The 19491-nt window shown below is 48.1% G+C and overlaps 1 protein-coding gene across 1 annotated transcript; it reads right to left on the bottom strand.

Annotated features, from left to right (window-relative positions):
• Window positions 1-548: 548 nt before the first annotated feature.
• On the bottom strand, window positions 549-17896 carry LOC144146568 (uncharacterized). Its single transcript, XM_077678511.1, has 5 exons — window positions 17842-17896; window positions 16132-17125; window positions 3314-3324; window positions 1257-2250; window positions 549-685 (listed from the first exon to the last, which is right to left on the bottom strand). Coding segments are annotated over exons 1-5 (2004 nt in total). The 5' UTR covers window positions 17845-17896; the 3' UTR covers window positions 549-683.
• Window positions 17897-19491: the final 1595 nt, after the last annotated feature.

Genomic DNA, 19491 nt, shown 5'->3' with positions numbered 1-19491 from the left:
GTTTCTTTTAGATCCGCCTCAGTGATCGCCCTTTACTTTTGAGTTATTTTTCTCCCACTTATGTGGTTTTCGGCTACTTTTGTAGAATATATTTGGACATTAGCGTTATTTTATATGTAGCTTGCCCAGTTTTGGGAAAGATTGGGTAGGTTTGTTCCCATAGGATGGTTTCAACTGTGCCATTACTAACTGAGCAAAGGCTCTCTCTCTGCAGTAGGCGAATGTGTGAAATTCGGCTTTTTAAAAGGTTTGGTTTTGGCCGTGATAAGTTCATCTTAAATGTTGTGATCTAACTTAGTATGTTTTTCATCTCCTCGAGGTGCGTTTCGGTGGTGAAACACGCCGCAAGAAGTTGCGGCCCCTATTGGATTGGAATTAATAAATATCCGGGCCGGTGGTCGCATATGTTCCCGACACTTCTGCCCCCGACGAGTCGGCATATCATAGTAAATCAGTAATATCGAAACCACAACAACCAGTAAGAAATGAGTGCAGGACACGTAAGTAGGCAACAGCCTTTGAGAGAGCAGCAACAGGAGACAGAAGCATTGCGAAATCGAACAATTTATTGTAGCATCTTTCGAGCGCAACAGTGGCGGCACTTAGAAATGAAATGCATCCGTCGAGGTTTTGTAAACCTCGTAGACTTCGTCGATTACTCCGTTGAGTCCCAGAAAAGGCGTTTCTGAAGAGAAAAGAACGGAAGTTTTTTAGAATACAGTACCACACAGCACCCGAATTTTTTTCATAGTAATTTTCCATTCCATAAACACCCATGCTAATATTATAAAGCCGTGTATGCAAACACGTTTTCGTAATGTCCAAGAGCAGTCAAACTAAGGATAGCTTCGTTTTAGTAAAGATGCAAATAATGGTGATGGAGAAGCAATAAAATAACCATAAAACCCTTTCTGGACAGTGCGGACATGGCATAGGTTTCACCTACCACTAATTGTCGACTGTACATGTCCTCAGAAGGAGTGATACAAGAAAATTCGAATGACTGTTTTACGGTTTTCTGTAAAAAACAAGCCTGTACCCACTCCCATATCAACTCAATCTGTAAGTTACGAGCTTTCTCACCATAGGCCGACTCCAGAGTCAGTTTTTCAGAAAAATCCTCAGTGATACCAGGCAAGTTTAAAATCCTGCCACTCGTAGAACTGTCACCTCAAGCCAGATTAGCTCTGTTTTCTTGGGCACGTTTCTATCTGCGCCAAGACAAGAGCTTAGTCCAAAACTGCTGTAGTACTCACACTTCTTCTTGCGGAGGAGGGTGGTGTAGTCGAAGGGAGAGCCAAGACCGTAGCCGTAGTTGAGGCCGTAGGCGCCAAGACCATGGCCGAAACCGTAGTGGCCGACACCGTAGCCGAGGTGGCCAACACCGTAGCCGTAGGCTGGAGCAGCGTGGGCGACGCCGTAGGAGGCGACGACTGGGGCAGCGTGGGCGACGGTGGCCACAGCTGGGGCGTGGTGGACGGCGGTGGTGGTGATGGCTGGGGCAGCAGCGTAAGTGGCGACTGGAGCAGCGACAGCGGTAGCGACTGGGGCGGCGTGGTAGGTAGCGACGCGGGTCACAGCTGGGGCAGCGGCGTAGGTGGCGACTGGAGCAGCAGCCACAACTTGGGCGGGGCGGACGAAGCTGGTCACGGCTGGAGCAGTCTGGTAGGTGGCGACGCGGGTCACAGCTGGGGCAGCGGCGTAGGTGGCGACTGGAGCAGCAGCCACAACTTGGGCGGGGCGGACGAAGCTGGTCACGGCTGGAGCAGCGGCGTAGGTAGCGACTGGGGCAGCGTGGTAAGTGGAAACGGTTTTGGTGACAGCTGGAGCAGCGACGGCGTAGCTGGCGGCTGGGGCGAAGGTAGCGACTGGTGCAGCAGCCACGACTGGAGCAGAGCGGACGACGCTGGTCACAGCTGGAGCAGCAGCGTAGGTGGCGACTGGGGCAGCGGCGTAGGTGGCGACTGGGGCAGCGTGGGCGACGGTAGTCACGGCTGGAGCAGCGTGGTAGGTGGACACGGTCTTGGAAACAGCTGGGGCAGCGACGGCGACACCAGCGGCTGGAGCGTAGCTGTAGCCGAGGCCGAGACCAGAGTATCCGACACCGTGGGCCAGACCGTAGTTGGACAGGCCGTATCCGGCGTAGCCAAGACCGCCGTAGCCGAGGCCGTAGCCAAGACCGTAACCACCGAAGCCGGTGTAGCCAGCGAAGGCGCTGGTGGCCAGAGCCAAGACGATGCAGGTACGGATCTGCGTAGAAAAATGACCATTGCCGGGATTAATGCCAAGATAAAAAATACATGACCTGTTTCTGCTCGAAAGTCTAGTTAGGGTGTGTTTACTATTTACATTGAAGCTGCACGCAACGATAAATTTGACAACAATGCAAAAAGTCGCATTTCCAACTTTAGCTTAGCTTCATACTATCAATTACGATTATATATGTTAAAAGGCTGTGCAAGTGATTGTAAGAGAAATTGTGTATTTTGTTTTGTCCTTTACTTACTGATGCTATAAACCTCCCTGTGAAGCAACTTGTTCGCACAGCGGTACTTTTTTAGTCCTATGTAAGTATTTAATCATCCGGGCACGAAGACAAGACGGAGATTCATTTTAACTGCATGGCGGGTTTATAGATGTCTGATGGCATTTCAATGCGGGTTTTATGGTCTGCTGTGATGGGATATACGTTGATGGGTTTCGAATGGGGGCGATAGAGCTTCTTTTCGAGCTTTCTGCTTTGGGTACGCATACAAGCCTGGTCAGAGCTTTGCTAAGGGAACACAGAGAGTTCTTAACAATTATCTCTACGCAGGTGTTTCGCTTTGTTAGCTCGCTTTACTTAGAACAAGTCTGTTTTCAGACAGACATTTCGAGTAAAATCGGTATAGCCGCCACATATCGAAAGTAAAGGTTGATGCTTGACACATACAGCAAAAAAGATGGATTCGGCAGAGGAACATTTACCCGTTAAATGATGAGAAGTTGGGGAGAGCGTTTAGTATGACCGCTGGAGTGGGCTCCTATAAGAAACGCGTCTGCAACTGAGGCCTTTGGTACACTTTGCAGTGTTCCATACCAGGTATAGAGCACCAAGACACATGCTTACCATGGTGTCTTTCAGCTGCTGTCGGTCCAACTGCTGACTTCTCTTCGGATGTAGCTCCTTTATATACGGGAGGTCTCTTGTGCGGCGCTGCAGTCATTCCTTACTAATTGGATGAAAAATAAGGGTAAGGAGAGTAAGGGAGCTCACGTGGAAATTCAAAAAATAAAATACTAGAGGAAAGTATTGCATGCAGCGAATACCAACTTGTGCTTGGACTGCATAAGAAATAAGAGGAAAGAAAACCCAGAAACGCTGTGGTTTCTGCGGCCCCAGCAGTGCGGATTCTGTCTGCTGACCTTGAAAGCGGGGAGTCTCGTTTTGAATAATGTCCTCGTCGGCGGGGACCGCCGATCAGATCTGGTTACAATGCAGTTTATTAAGGGGTATGAATGAGAAATAGGTGGGTTTAATGATGTTGATGTTGATTGTAGGGTTTAACGCGCCGACGCAACGCAGGCGATGAGGCGCACCGTAGTGGAGGGCTCCGGATTAATTTTGACCACCTGGGGATCTTTAACGTGCGCCGTAATCTCGTACACACGGGCGTTTTTGCTTTTCGCCTCCATCAGAAAAGCGGCCACCGCGTAGGTGGGTTTAAACTGGGGAGACCGGGAGCAAGTGGGTGGATGGTTCTATATGGAACGTGCGACACCTGCGTCCCGGAAAGGCGCGCTGCGTAAAGTGAAACAAGCTCTTTCGCGCAATTATTCTTTGCCTAACCCTACTTTTGTTACTTCTCTGTCGTTTAATCGCGGCAGATTTCATCGAGAAAACGCATTTATCATGGGAGCTCAATGCAGGGGAAAGTAATGTTGGAAAAGAATCACGTTTTCCGGCAAGCTTGATGGGTGTGTCGGAGAACCTTTCACGTGTACGTCCAAGGTTTGACGACCAGGATATGCTTTCGAGCTCTAGAGTGCATGCCGGCTACTAGCTACTTCATTGCCAAAAGTTGTTTCAGGTAATATTGCGTATGCGAAAACGCTCCAGAAAGGCATGGCCGGCTCGTCAAAAATTGTCCCCTCACCATCCGCCGATTTGTAGAAAATGTTTGGAATAGGCTGGTACAGACAACTGATTTTAGAGGGGACCATGCTCTGTATGTCATACAAACGCAAGCGTTTCATATAGCGGGTTTCATAAGCGTTTCGTAAGCATTTCATTTGTAAATAATTTGGCCGAAATGATTTAACGTACCACCACCAAGCCGTACATTTACAAGAAGCTGCGTCTGTTTCAATGGCTGTTTCGAAAATTGCGTAAAAAAACAGAAAAGTCTGCATTTTGTTATTGTTTTTAGCAGGGGAGACATTTCTAAATATATCTTTTTATTTCTAGTACTGCTGAAAGTGTGTTCTTGCGCGGGTGGCTGTAATAGTTGCCGCCAGCATTACTTTTGGCCGCATACTTCATGGTGGTAGACATGATAATTGTGCTTTGTGACGTTCTAGGGCCCTGTCGGAAAACCGTATCCGTTCACTGTGTTTTAAGTGGTGCCCTTTCATTTGGGGAAGAGAGCATATTCTCCCCAAAAATCAATTATCCGTCCTGTTAAAATTGTACTTAGAGCTGAATTTCGTTTGCACTAAAAAGAAATCCACGAGGAAGGAAAGAATGGGGCGAAACGCGTCCTGAGTGGGACAGATCAATGGTATAAAGGCATAGATCAACACTTTGACGCCCCAACCAGCGCGAAGATTAACAATTATTTTAACATTGACTTTAGAGTCTTAAAAAATAATAGAATGACTGGGATAGGAGCCTAATATGCCTCGTAATTTTGACCCGGACCGTGACCAGGGGGCATATTTCCAAACGGTTTGTTGATGGGACGCTGCACTCAAACCATTTCTATTGTCATATAGAGGAGCGCAATTTTCAACTCATTCCGTGGAACTCGTTTCGAAAATTTATGAGCCTTTTCTCTGTGGTTGTCCGATTGACGTTAAAAATAAAGTGGTACATGAAGCTATTTATTGCATTAAAGTTTATTGCAGGGTATAGGAACTACATATGCACCTACTAAAACATAAAGATGGTATATTTTGAAAGCGGTGCTCAGCATTTTAGTGGGGTGGTCCGGAATGCTTGGTCATTTATAGAATCCGCCAATTATTCGCACTCGTCTCAGTAAGTAGAACACAGGCACATGTTTACAGCACCATCAACTGTACACCTACCCAAATACACCGCAAATCAAGTACGGCGCCGGGTGGAGGCTGAAAACGTTAGAGTAAAAATTATTGAGGGAGCTCAGATTGGTATGGTGGCTATGCTTGCCAACGTCAGATGTGAGTGGCACTGATAATGGCTTCTTTGATTACTGATTGATTGATTGTAGGGTTTAACGCGCCGACGCAACGCAGGCGATGAGGCGCGCCGTAGTGGAGGGCTCCGGATTAATTTTGACCACCTGGGGATCTTTAACGTGCGCCGAAATTCTTTGATTACTGATGTGGCTCATCATAAGCATGCTGAAAATTTTATTATTGACTGGGAATCTTAGCTGGTAGAGAGTGAGTTTGGGATAGTTGCTACCAGTGATATCTAGCGCTTGTGCCGGTTGCATCTGCTCTTTACTTGCGCCTCTTTGCGATGTACGTACCTCAGTGCGGGAGGTTCCGGTTTTAGATGCAAAGCATCTCTTGCTCTCGGCTCCGTAGTCCGTCGTCCGTCCACACCTCTCCCCCTCTCCCCACCAGCTGTGCGATAGCGCACGCGATTCTCCTCTTCTTCCTCTCTCCACGCCAGCTGCGCGATAGCGCGCGCGCTGCTCCTCCTCTCCCCCTCTCCACGCCAGCTGTGCGATAGCGCGCGTGCTATTCATCACCGCAGCTTTGCGATAAGCGCGCATTGGCGTCTCCTCTCTCATCTCCGCTCCACTCCATCTGCTCTATATAATAAACGCGGTCCGCGCGCCGCTCCCTCACTTGCTGCTTCGGTTGAGTCACGCTGCGCCGTCCGGAGTTCCGTCATTTTCCGTTATTTGGATACGCAATCTCGTGAACGTTTCGGAACCTCCGAGGTGCTTTGCATCAACTCAGGGTTCCCTCGCGGGAAGGTGGTGTCATTGTTTGCTGGGCGATACTGGAAGATGTTTATTGAACAGGATTTGGATGAGCGTGTTTAAACAGTGTTGGACACAATGACACTGCGTGCAGAGTACGTCCGTTTGTGGTCGAAACGCTCTAGTACTCAAGCGCATGATTGCTTGAAAGGAGTGGTGCGAATAGCTACATTGCTCGTACTATTCGATGCGTTCCGAATACGTCTTTACTCACGCGTCTAAGCTTACAATACCTAGCGAGCTATGAACGCCGCTGCAAAGAGAAAAAACGGCGCTGCCAAGAGGCACTGGGTGTACCGACATGTAGAAGTGAGATCAGCCGATATGTCAGCGACGAGTCGCTACGCCCCGCCCGCGGTTGATATAAAATATCTATAGTGTTACGTGCCCGCCGGACGAAGGACATGAACATCGAGGTGTGCGAACGATATGTTTGCAGTTTACATGTCGGGCATGACAGAGCACTCGCTGGGTGCTCGTCTACGCACCTTCGTTTTCCCCGGACATTGGACTCATAGCACCATGTCCCACTCCCCTCATTATTGGCGTCTCGTGGTAGCATTGGCCCACCGTCTGGATCGATGCCTCAGTAGGTGGGTGAGTGTGGTGAGCACGAAGGATGAAATCAGAATACATTTCATTCTGGCCATGACCGGAGTGGAACAAAATTCCCGAGTTCCGCTTGAACACAACCGCGGTTTTTGCCCGTACAACTCCACATCGTAACGCCGCACAACATTTAAAGTACAATCGATCTGCCGAGAAAACTAGCGATCACTTTTGCTAAATACGATTGACACCTGTCCTAACATCTTAAGAATGGCATCGTCGTATGTGCGAGAAGCTGGGGTCCTTTCTATAGTTTTGTTGGGCGCCTGTAGTGGTATGATGTTTCTTTATCCCGACTAATGCCCCAAGCAGAGTGAGAAAGCATCCCACGGTGGAGCTAAACCAGGTGTAGGTGTGAAGGTCTTCAGTAGTTCAAGTTGGTAGACAGGTACTGTTGTGTATTCTAAGTCGTTTTGAAGACGCCAGTTTTCTTTATTGAGTGATAGATAGCACTAACGAGATGAGTTAACCCAATATAGGACCTACTGTGCACACTCCATGTGTTTATCAAAGCATGGTTGTTCCTACCCCTTTTTTATTGTCGTTGGAAAGCAGTAACATTTCGTTTCGTGTGATTTGGCGGGAGTATGCATAATAACAAAAGCGTTAGCAGTCGTATATTGATTAAACAAGTCGCATATTTATGCCAGAAAACTATCATTTTTTCCGAATATCAGAAGTATTTATACAGAGACTATGACCTGCATTAATTTGTTCTCTCAGAGTTAGAGGCCAGTTTTACGCCAGTAATAAATATTTTTCAGTGGGTCGTTGAAATTGGTTGGACACGTGGCACACATACGAAGAACAGCATACCATGTAGAGCACTGCAGGAGCCCGGGCTGGCCCGAAAGCCCGGGACCGGCGCGGATTCCGGGCCGAGGTGCCTAAAGCTGGTATTGGTGTGCCCGGGCCAGACCCGGGCTCCTTGCCATGGGAAAGGGCCGTTCTCGCGCTCGAAGCCGTGCGCCCGGGACGGGTCGGGCTTGAATGTATGGACATGGCCGTTCTTAATTCCGACGTATAGTGTACAAAAGAACAATAAAAAGAATGTTTTGAGTTCTTTCCACACGTTTCTTGACGTTAGTTCTGGGCATTTTCTTTACAAACGTATTTTGCTAGGTCTGATAGTACGGGTACAGTCGTACACCGTCTTAGCTGGAGCAATGCCGTACCATTTGTCGTCTCCTCGTGCCTTGGCATAAGGTAATTAAATCACAACTGGTGATTTTCTGTGACGCTCAAGGTGGCACTTGAGTTCTCCAGATTTGAACAGTTTTTTAAGCAAAATTTTGGAGATATTCTACGACAAACTCGAATCTGGTGTTTCAGCTAAGCGTGTGGGTGACCGCACTCTTAGAAGGGCGACCCTGTTGGAAAATGGTATTTTTTTATGCCCGCAGTTAAAAATACCAAGAAATTGCCGAGCGCGCGTACGTGAGCGCTGGTCTCGCGCAGACCACTTTGTAGTTAAGAAAACCAAGAAAATGCTGAGAGTGCTCTTGTGTGGTGTCTCGCGACCCCAGCGTCCCCAGCACATGTTTGTACAGCCAAGCCTGCTTACTCAGGGAGATTGGCCGAGATGTCCTCCTCTTCCGCCTCCCCCCCCCTCAGCCCCCCCCACCCCCCCCAAAAAAAAAACTCCAGCGCTCGCCGGACGAGGAAGACTCCAGCGTCCTCCTTAATCGTGGTAACACTTTCTCGAGAAACGAAAGGCACGTCATAGCGTACGCCCCTCCACCATGACTTCCAAAGATTATCACTTCTGAAAAAATGAAGGAAGCTCACACTTATAGCAACAGAAATTGAGAAAAGGCCGCTGCGGCAGCGAAGAAGCAAGTCCGCTGCAATCGCGACCATCACCCTTCGTTATGGTCGTGACGGTTGCATACAGCTTCGCTACTTTGAAGTCTTACAAAATAGTGTGAGTTTCCTTCATTTTTAATTGGTATTTTATGTCCTGCATCAGCGTTTTATATATGGGTGTGTAACATACAAAAGGTGCGACAAAAAGGATGGCCGTTGTGGGAAAGGGCTTAATTCGAACAACCAGGAGCTATGTGCAGGTGTTTATTACATGTCGCACCAGCGAAATGCGGCTGCCCTGGCCAGGAATCGAATTCACGAGATCGAGAAACATCTTCGCTGAGCAACCACTGCAAGTAAAACATTTCAGTGCACGCGCATACTTGTGGATCGAAACCGGACACCGAAAAATTCAGCATACCAACTTGTGGCCGAGATAACCACGTGACGTTGCCAAGAATGCGGTTATAAAAGGTGATGGTGTCTCAGATGCAAGACTACGAGCCATTAACACGCCGATAGACGGGAACTGCAGACAATGGAAGAATTAGTGCGTCGGCTATTTACCTCCAAATTTTTGCATTTTAATCCTTGGCTTGCTGTACAGAATATATGCTCAGTCTGATTGCCCACTACAAAGACGATTCACCAAATATAATCAACAAGTTTCCTTCAGCGTGTAATCCCGGGTCCTGTCACAGGAACGGGCGCGGGCCGGGGCCGGAGCAGGCTCACTTATGAACGTTCGGACCCGGGCCAACCAGGGCTTTGGAGCCCGGGTCGGGCACCAGCTTCATAAAACCGGCTCGGGCCGGGCCCGGTCCTTAAAATCAGTCCCGTGCAGGGCTCTAATACTGAGCGAGTTGGTATTAGTTCACCACGACAAACTGCGGAGAAAAGCAAACTACGTATTTTCGTTGAAGAAATGAACGACACGTTTTTCTTCTAAAAGTGGTTGTTTTTTGCACAGCTTTATACGAGAAGTACAGGCGAATACTAAACGACCTATGCTTTCCTGAAACACTGTAGCTGATAAGTTTCAATTAAATACACGTTTTGTGGGCAGATAAATAGTATGCTTTGATATGGTTTGTATTAGCTGCTAACCTGCGCCTTTGCATCATGTGGGGTTGATGCGCAACGCAATAGTGTCTGGCGGAATGTGAAGGTGCATCCAACTTCTTTAAACAGCAATGACCTGAAAGGTTCAAGAAAAACATAAGGTATCGTGCTCGTAACTTTACTAAAAAGTTCATAACAAAACGTGCCCTCTTTCATCACGGTGTTGGTTAAAGCGAAATGAAGATATGTTATGACCGTTTAAGTCTGTACTGTGTCATGGTATATCGGAGGCGATGATGTAACGGTGTAATGCGTCCGCTTGCCTGGCACGTTGCTGAATTCCACAAGAGCTCATGGCCATTTTTTATCATGACGTTAGAGTTGGGAGGAACCTCGCATTGTTATATTATTACACGCGATTTTTAAACAAATGTTTCTCTTGCCTTGATTGCTTGATTGATTGATTGTTTGATTCATTGGTTGGTTGGTTGATCTATTGATTGATTGATTGATTGATTGTAGTGTTTAACGCACCGACGCAACGCAGCCGTTGAGGCGCGTCGTAGTAAGAGACTCCGGAATAATTTTGACCACCTGGGGACCTTTACCCTGGGCCGGAGTCTCGTACACACGGGTATTCTTGGTTTTCGCCTCCATCAGAAAAGCGCTCGCCACAGCCGGAAATTGAGCCCACGTCCTCGTTATCTGGTTTTCGTAGCCCAATAATGGCTTGTTTTTGCATGGAAGGATTTCTGGGACATTTTTATTTTAAAGATCCCAATTTCCACAAAGCTAAATTCGCCAAAATCGTTTGGTAGGGTATGGAATGGTTCATATTTTGATATAAAGTGCAGGCATTTTAGTATTTTGCAACGATGACAGGTGCCAACATGGCTTTTGGTTAAGGCGTTAGCCTATACTCTCATCGCACGCAGCAGAATACTTCAAACTGTAGAAAAAAATTGGTGGTCGGAATGTAAAGGGGCAGACGGGATCTGGCCCAGAGAATATTTTATATTGATATTTGAATTTACATGCACCCCTATCTTTAGTTTCCTACAAGCACGTATGCCGGTGACCACTTCAATTCTGAGGGCCTGTTATATTCTCTGTCCAGCACTCCCGCCTGTGCTGCTATAGCTATGTTGATGCAAATGTGGGTTTCCGGACGTTTTGCCGACATCTCGTAACCCCAAAAACCAACACAGGTGGGCTATTCCAGAAGACCCGAAATTCAGCCAAACTCTGGAAACAACTAGCTCTAGCGACGCCAACCTAACGTAATGATAATATTTCCAGGCGGAGTTCAAGCGCTGTAAAAATGCAATTAAAAAAAGAAAAAAAGAAAATTTAAAAAAAGAGAGCGGAGTGGGTCAGGGAACAAACACGTGTTAAGGACATATTAGTAGAGATTAAGAAGAAGAAATGGACGTGGGCAGGGCATGCAATGCGAAGGCAAGATAACCGCTGGTCATTAAGGGTAACAGAGTGGATCCCTCGAGAAGGCAAGCGTTGCAGGGGGCGGCAGAAAGTTAGATGGGCAGATGAGATTAGGAAGCTTGCGGGGATAAATTGGTCACAGTTGGCACAGGACCGAGGTAATTGGAGAATAATGGGAGAGGCACTTGCCCTGCAGTGGGCGTAGATAGGCTGATGATGATGATGATGATTATTATAATGATAAATGCAATTCAGGCTATTTGCTGATTATTGGTGTGACGCAATCGGTCCAGAGCAGCGCGTTCCAAGGAGGCGCGAATGGGGCGGGGCGCGTTTTTCACTTCTGCCTCTCCTTCCCCTGTTGCACCGGTGGCTACTGGGGGCAAGCAAATCCAACTTCAGTACTTTATCGCCCTTTTATTTTAGTAATCTGTATTTCACTACAAAGTTCCTTAAATTTTTATTTTAGGCGTTCTTATGAGCTTTTTGTTTGAAATTTGCTGTCCTAGCAGCAGTTTCTGCCCATTTCTGCCGTCGGTGGCAGACAATGCAATCACGTGACTAAGGCCGACTGGCAAAAAAAAAAAAAGCGAGTGATGGAAACGCGCCACATTTAAAGTACTTGTTGCTCCGCGCTATCGAAACCCTCCGTCCGCTTTCAGATACGAAATTTCTGAGAACTACTTCAGCCTGCTTACGTGATTTGAAAGAGAAAGCTTGGTGATTCTTAATAAGAACTTATACATTGTACTTGCGATACTTATTAGCAACTGATAATTGTACTTGCGGTAATTCGTAATTGATATGTTGCACTTGCGCATTTTTCCTCGCTTTTATTTCTTTGTCTTTCGGCATGAATTTTGCCATTCGACGGGCTTCTTTTCTGCTATACTGTGTTTGTGTCAGTTTCTTCTCTTTCATTTCGTTTGGAACTCGCCAACAAGAAGGCTGGCACACAGCACAGCCTCCCTATAATCGTGGTTCTGCGCAGCTGGTGTGCGCCTGTCATTCTCATGTGCCATCAGGTTCACGTGTCACGCATTATTCTACAACTTTTATTTTCAAATTCACAGTTTTGCGAATTTTCAAGACGAAGCCCATTCGCTCCTCAAAGCTCTCAATTGCGGGTAAGTCCCCGAATTGGCCATGTGCTACGAAGGAAGGAATAGCGACAACTACAGCTTTTCAAATTTGTTTCTTTTATTTCACTTAGCTGTTCACAGCTCTTGTTCGACGAAGCTCTCCACAGTCGTTGGTTTTTTTATGGACTTTATACCTTCACTTTTCTTCTGGCGTCACGGTGTTTTTTTCGGCCTCAATCTTCCCTTCACAAGGTTGTCATGATTCGCTTCCAGCCAGACGACAAAGACGCTAGACAAAGCCCATTGAAATGGGTATACATCGCCTCCTTTAATACACATACGCCGTTGATTATATACTATGCTAGGAGTAAAGTTTTCGCAATAATGGTGTGACACAAAACGCCTCAAGAAAACCGTCTGCCACGCTGACGATAAATGAAGAGCACGGTGATGCAAAGCCCCATCGAAAAGATTTGCTAGCAGACGATAACGGAAGTACGTACGGCCACTCAGTGGAAACCTTCTTTCCATCGAGCGTTCGCGACCGTGGTCGCGACTGAAGCGTACGTTCTGGTTGCAGGCAGATAAACGCATGTAAGAACCTGCGGAAACCATGTCCAGCTAACCACCTAAAAAAAGGCGAAAGACTTTTCTGCAGTAATCCTATAGCGCACACACCAGCCAACTGTCGAATGAGGGCGGTCGCTGGTGCGGTCGCTACCAACGCTTCCGTGGAAGGTGTCCGTCGCGTAAAACTGCAGCGCACGCAGCACTTGCTTCTCGGCAGCTATGAAGCGAAAGCCACCTCAAAGTCGTCGCAAAGGGGGTCGGGTGTCAGATGGCTGCACAGCCAATGCACAGTATTTTCGAGAGACGAAAAAGGGCTTGAAATTCCTCCTGCTCTAAGGGAAAAACTCTATCGGCATAGATATATGCCTGCTACGGCGACCGTGAACCATGATCTATGTGGCATTGCCGCCAAAACGAGCGTCACGAGTTCAAGTCGGCTGCGCACTATTTCTCCCGAGTTTCCTCCGACTTCTCGCGTCAATCACACACACCCAGCCCATTTGTGGGCGCGGCGTAGCGACCGAAGCCCCACCCAACTATGGCTGCCATGGCGTCCACATCGGCGATGGGGTAGCGTCGTAGCCGCGAAGTCACTTGCATTAGATACTCCGCGGTAGCAAAGCTTAGCAGAAAACAATGAACAAATGACGTCCCCAGGCCAGCGTCAGTCGAATGCTGCCACAGGCACAGAGGGAGGGGGGGGGGGTGAAGGGGTTCGGTTCGAACGAAGTGCTCGCTCTAGTCCGGACGATAGGAGCGCCCAAGACGACAAGAATTTCCCACGGCAGCCGTATTCATACACAGAAAAAAAAAGCACAATCGACGACAGATGACACACCTCGAAAGTCTAAAACGCACTCGTAAAATGTTGAAACACGCCCATGACACGCTAAATAGGGGCGATGTCTGATACTAAACCCGCCGTCCGCAGCTAAACAAAGCCGGTCAGTCTGACAGTCGGGAGAAGGGTGCGTTAGATTTGCTACAGTGAACTTCCTCGCTTACTTGTTTTGGGCTTGCGCTGAGCTGCACTGGAGCCGCCCTCAAACCACGTAGCAAACAGATTTCAGTAGAAGAACAGAATACCGAGAAAATTGGAGCCTCCCCGCGCCGCTTCACAGGGCCGAGCTTAAAAAGAAGGCTGGGGCCAGGCCGAAGTTTTAAAAAGGACTTCTGGATTATCTACTTTGCATAATGGAGTGCATATTGCAACTCGATTCTAGACGGAGCTGCAGGCGGAAGTTCGGGCAAGCTGTGCGTTTTCAACGCTAGCGGCCTCTACTGGGCGCGCTGATATTGTTAAGCGTGCTCCGCGCGATTGCGCCGGTATCGCTTGAGATTTTTCGGATGCTGTACTATCACTACTTTGTTAACTCGACCAGATGGAAATTCGGGGCCGAGCTATCTCGCGCCTTCTGGAATAGCGCCCCAGATCAGTGTTTCTAAACCATAATTTTGTGCTCGTGTTTTCCAGTGTTGCTTAAAAGTATTCGTAACTTCATTTCACACCTGTTTCGAAAATAGGCCTGGCCGTGACGACACAGTACGCCTCAGCCAATTGTCAAAAGTCTGGACACTTCTCTCGGTTTTCACTTCTTTACATCACATGTTATGCCAGCAATAGGGATTCAATGTTAAAAGAATGAGCAGACTGCAGCTTGAATGAAGAGCAAACAGCTTTCATAGGAGCCGCAACAAAGGACAGCAGCTTAGCGAATTCGTTCAATTTATTCTCGCATCTTTCTCGGACCGTAGGTGCGGTGCCGAGAATAAAAATGCATCCGTCGAGGTTTCGTAGATCTCGAACTCTCCGTCGATCACTGGTTTCAATCCCAGAAGAGGTGTTTCTGAAAAAAAAAGGGAATCACCCATAAACCTTCAGGTCCGTTTTACACTACAGTAATCCCTCGTTATAACGAAATCGCTTTACTAGAAATATCGCTTTAATCGAACGTTATTCTGTACCAACCCAAACGCATGCAATTTAGGCCGCACCACTCGAAGCGGACGAAGAGCTTGACCCGCTTAAAGCGAAGTGGGTAGCGGAGTCGTCGCCGATTAGCGCCGACCTAGCGGTGAGGCGGGCGGTCAATATGGCGAGTTAACAAGTTGGTGTTTTCTCGGCGATTCTTCGAGCCGGCCATGCTCGATTTATGCCATCTGACTTAAGACAAACAGTCCAAATGCGTGGTATGGTGATTGAAATTTGTTCCTAGACATTGGTCAATAGCGTGTACGTGACGGTGCGCGAACGCTGACACTCAAAGCGTATAATTAGAAGTGCCGTTGAGATAGGGGCGGCCAAAAACTCTTGTTTTGCGAACTTCATGGCTGCACAGCTACGGACAAATATTGCACAGTAATCATGCAACGCTCCTAGTGCGAAACCGGTCAGTTTTCATTATTGAGCTGTGTGCCCAGAATGAGCGGTGAATTGTTTTTTGAGCTCAACAAACACAACCTCAGATGGAGCCGTAGGATTTCCGGCACGTTCCAGCGCGGAACTCTCGTAACTTTCCGTGACGCCTCCTCCCTCCCTATAGAAGTGGCTATGGCTTTCTCCTCCTCATTCTCTCTGAAGCCGGCAAGGCGTTTGGACGACAGTCACTTCTTGGTCCAATTGGAGCTGGGGTTTTTCGCACCCGGAAAGAACATGAAACATGTAGAGCTCACTGCCTTTTTTGCACGTGAATAAGGTTTTGTTTTCCTGAATACGTTGTGTTTTGATTCCTCGCAGTTGTACCGCTATTAAAGCTCAAGTACTACTTGCGTTTTCTTGAGTGGTCGCTCATAACAAAATACCGCTTATAATGAAAGTTTTCGCCGCCCTGCTGACTTTGTTATAACGACTGATTACTATATGTTTAAACATTGCCTCATTATTTAGTATCCATTTTGTAAAAATGGCCTGTTCGTACGATAATGCATAAATACGCAGACTGTTTGAGAATACAGAAGAGCTTTAAGCTGGGAAAATACATCATTTCACGAAAGACCTAAAGAACAATTTGCAAGAGGGAAAACTCAACATTAGTGAATGTAACACTTTCGAAAAAGGGTGCAAAGAACGTTTGGGTTGAAAATACTCGTAAGGCTTTGTTAGAAGTTCGCTCGCGTCAACCTGGAACATCAGATTTTGGGTTTTTGTTTCGTGCTGTTGTAAACAAATGTTTACCAAATCGCATATTACTTCAATGTGGAAATGCTTATCCCTCTAGCAATGGCCCGATAATCCTATTTGCTCTCTCAGAAAAAATCGTTTCTATGATACCGGAATATCGCAACAAAGCTACAAATCTCGCTCCCTTCTGTACAGTGATAATGCAATGAATTTAGTATACGGGTTTCCCTGTGCAAGCTTAAAAGGAAAATTCTGCAGTACTTACACTTCTTCTTGCGGAGGAGGGTGGTGTAGTCGAAGGGAGAGCCAAGGCCGTAGCCGTAGTTCAGGCCGTAGGCGCCAAGACCGTGGCCGAAACCGTAGTGGCCGACACCATAGCCGAGGTGGCCAACACCGTAGCCGTAGGCTGGAGCAGCGTGGGCGACGCCGTAGGAGGCAACGACTGGGGCAGCGTGGGCGACGGTGGCCACAGCTGGGGCGTGGTGGACGGTGGTGGTGGCAACAGCTGGGGCAGCGGCGTAGGCGGCGACTGGAGCAGCGACAGCGGTAGCGACTGGGGCGGCGTGGTAGGTAGCGACGCGGGTCACAGCTGGGGCAGCGGCGTAGGTGGCGACTGGAGCAGCAGCAACGACTGGGGCGGGGCGGACGAAGCTGGTCACGGCTGGAGCGGTCTGGTAGGTGGCGACGCGGGTCACAGCTGGGGCAGCAGCGTAGGTGGCGACTGGAGCAGCGGCCACAACTGGGGCGGGGCGGACGAAGCTAGTCACGGCTGGGGCAGCAGCATAGGTGGCCACTGGGGCAGCGTGGTAGGTGGAAACGGTCTTGGTGACAGCTGGAGCAGCAACGGCGTAGCTGGCGGCTGGGGCGAAGGTAGCGACTGGAGCAGCAGCCACGACTGGAGCAGAGCGGACAACGCTGGTCACAGCTGGAGCAGCAGCGTAGGTGGCGACTGGGGCAGCGGCGTAGGTGGCGACTGGGGCAGCGTGGGCGACGGTAGTCACGGCTGGAGCAGCGTGGTAGGTGGACACGGTCTTGGCAACAGCTGGGGCAGCGACGGCGACGCTAGCGGCTGGAGCGTAGCTGTAGCCGAGGCCGAGACCAGAGTATCCGACACCGTGGGCCAGGCCGTAGTTGGACAGGCCGTATCCGGCGTAGCCAAGACCGCCGTAGCCGAGGCCATAGCCAAGACCGTAACCACCGAAGCCGGTGTAGCCAGCGAAGGCGCTGGTGGCCAGAGCCAGGACAATGCAGGCGCGGATCTGTGGAACAAAAACGTACGATGCACTGGTTGAAGTTTGGAAATGAGATCATTGCTGTCTTGCACACGTACCACCAGTGAGGCTGGCATTTACCGTTATTTTGTAGGTATATTATAGCCTTAAGTTAAGCAGCATAATATTCTCGAGTTTTGACTGCTGCACTGCTTGAAGTGTAAGACAAAATCTGCTGCACCCAACTTCGGGTGGGTAGGTTAGCATTACCTTCCCGTTTTGTAATTTTGTTGCCTGGTTAAAGGTTTTCTACATCCCGTTCGTCAAACCATTGCAAGAGGCCACGAATCATATTATGGTGTCTTTATCCAGACGCGGCGTTTACGACGACGTGGCGGTTTCTATGCTGAGTGGTAATTGAGCCATTGGGAGTTACTTACACTACACGGTGCATTTACTTTCATCTCGCCTTGCGAGAACTGTAGTAGTAAACTTTCGGGTAAATATTTATGGGAGGACATGTTTTTGAGTAGTAATAAAACACATTCCAATTTTGACTCGTAGCAATTTCTACACTCATATCCACAATAGCAGTAAAGTAAGTTGCACCCTTCACACAGATGAGCGCAAACCGACACAACTGGTAGTAGAGTGTTGCCGAAGGAATTAGGAATAGAATCTTGATAAAGCTTTCCAGTGTGTCAGTAGGAATTTTAGTGTTCGAAGCGAGTTGGGGAGCGTCAAGAAGTTGGAAGTTTTCTTACCATGTTGTCTTTCAGCTGCTGTAGGTCCAACTGCTGATGTCCGTGCAGTTGGTGCTCCTTTTTATACAGAACTTGTCTGGAATGTCGCTGTAGTCAATTCTGAGTAATTGGGTAGAAAGAAGAAAGAAACGCGAGAATACTTGACAATTCAGAAAAAAGAAAAAGCGAGCGGAACGTATTGCTGTAAGGTTCTATCAGGATGTGCTTGGACTGCATGAGAAATAAGGGGCATGGCATTGCGAAGTGGAGTGGCCTCATACGCCCGCGAGAAATGCGGATTCCGCTGGCTCACCTTGACAATGTGAATCGCCTCTTGAAGGATGTCGTCGTCGCTGGTGGCGCTTGATCGCAACTGGTAAGCCTGTAGTTTATTAGTGGGCATGGACAGAACAAAATTAGTGAAACAAATTATAACGAGTGTGGGTGAGTGAATGCTTTATTGGGCCATGAAAACAAAATACACGTTCTTGTTTTGAATACTAGAAAGGCTGCTTTGTCCCGATAACCTGGGCACCAATTTTACTGCAATCTCCGAACAATAATCACTATAATAAAGACAACGTATGAAGCAGTGGATGCTCCCCAGCCACGTTCAACGTCCTGGCTCCTCTTCAATGATGTCCAAAAAACTTGTTTCTTCGATTGGTGGCCGCCGATTTAATTCATCGCCAAAAAGACATGACGGGACATTTTTAGGGAGCCTTTAATTGCGCTTTATCGGATCATGTGGTGGCTAGCGTGCCCCTAACACGCTGAAAATGGTGTCTCAGTGCTGCCCATATGAGTTTACTTCTGTTCATAACACGTGACGTGACTGTAAGCGCAAAATGAGTTTTCCAATACTTTGTCCGTTTTTTTTTTTTTGCTTAAAATTGTCTTTCGTGGCTAGAATGGAGCTGAGCAATGTACCGAAGCCTAGTTCTTTCAAAATAAGCAAAGTTGTATTTTGCCTTCACGGCCGATTTAAATATGCATGCCTCGCATGAAACGGGGTTATACCCGAGGGAAGCTGTCCAAAACTTCGCCAGAGGGCAGGACGAGCGGCCCGAGTGTTAGAAAACTGCCAAGTTCAGCGGGATCTGGAATTTCAAACTAGCATTCAGTGGTCCCAGGCGGCCGCGCAAAAAGTGACGGAGGTAAATCTAAGCCGGAACGAGACGGGCTACGCCAAGGCGCGCGCGCGCTGGCTATTGTCGCACGTGGAACAGCACCAAAAAACTGCTTGGTGAGCAACAACGAAATTAACAAGGACCCCTGCCTTCCCACCGCACCTACCGTCCGCCCAGCGAGATGTTGGACAGGGCGCACGGGGCTGCCCACATGCAACTGAAGACGCGCACGTTTCATAATCCGCCACAATATCACAATATCTTGGTAATAAATACCGGGATATAGTCTGCATATATCATATACCTCCAAAATATGTGCGAGGTCTTCCACACGGAAAGAGCCACTGTAACGCATATGCTCTGGGAGTGTACCAAACCCCGCACGGGGTTAACTCCTTAAAGGATCGCTATGAAGACAAAACACATGTTTTGTTCATTCACAAGATTGCTTCGTTAGAATCATACTGACTCAAATTTTAACCTATACTTTGCTCAAATACGCTATATAATTAGGAAAGAAGGGAATGGTCATGCTACCCAC

Source organism: Haemaphysalis longicornis, unplaced genomic scaffold (assembly GCF_048455015.1).
Source record: "Haemaphysalis longicornis isolate Haplotype H1 unplaced genomic scaffold, Haemaphysalis longicornis Haplotype H1 scaffold_7, whole genome shotgun sequence".
NCBI classification, from domain to species: domain Eukaryota; kingdom Metazoa; phylum Arthropoda; class Arachnida; order Ixodida; family Ixodidae; genus Haemaphysalis; species Haemaphysalis longicornis.
The sequence above is the reverse complement of the archived record's forward strand: the minus strand, read 5'-3'. Positions and strand labels throughout refer to the sequence as shown.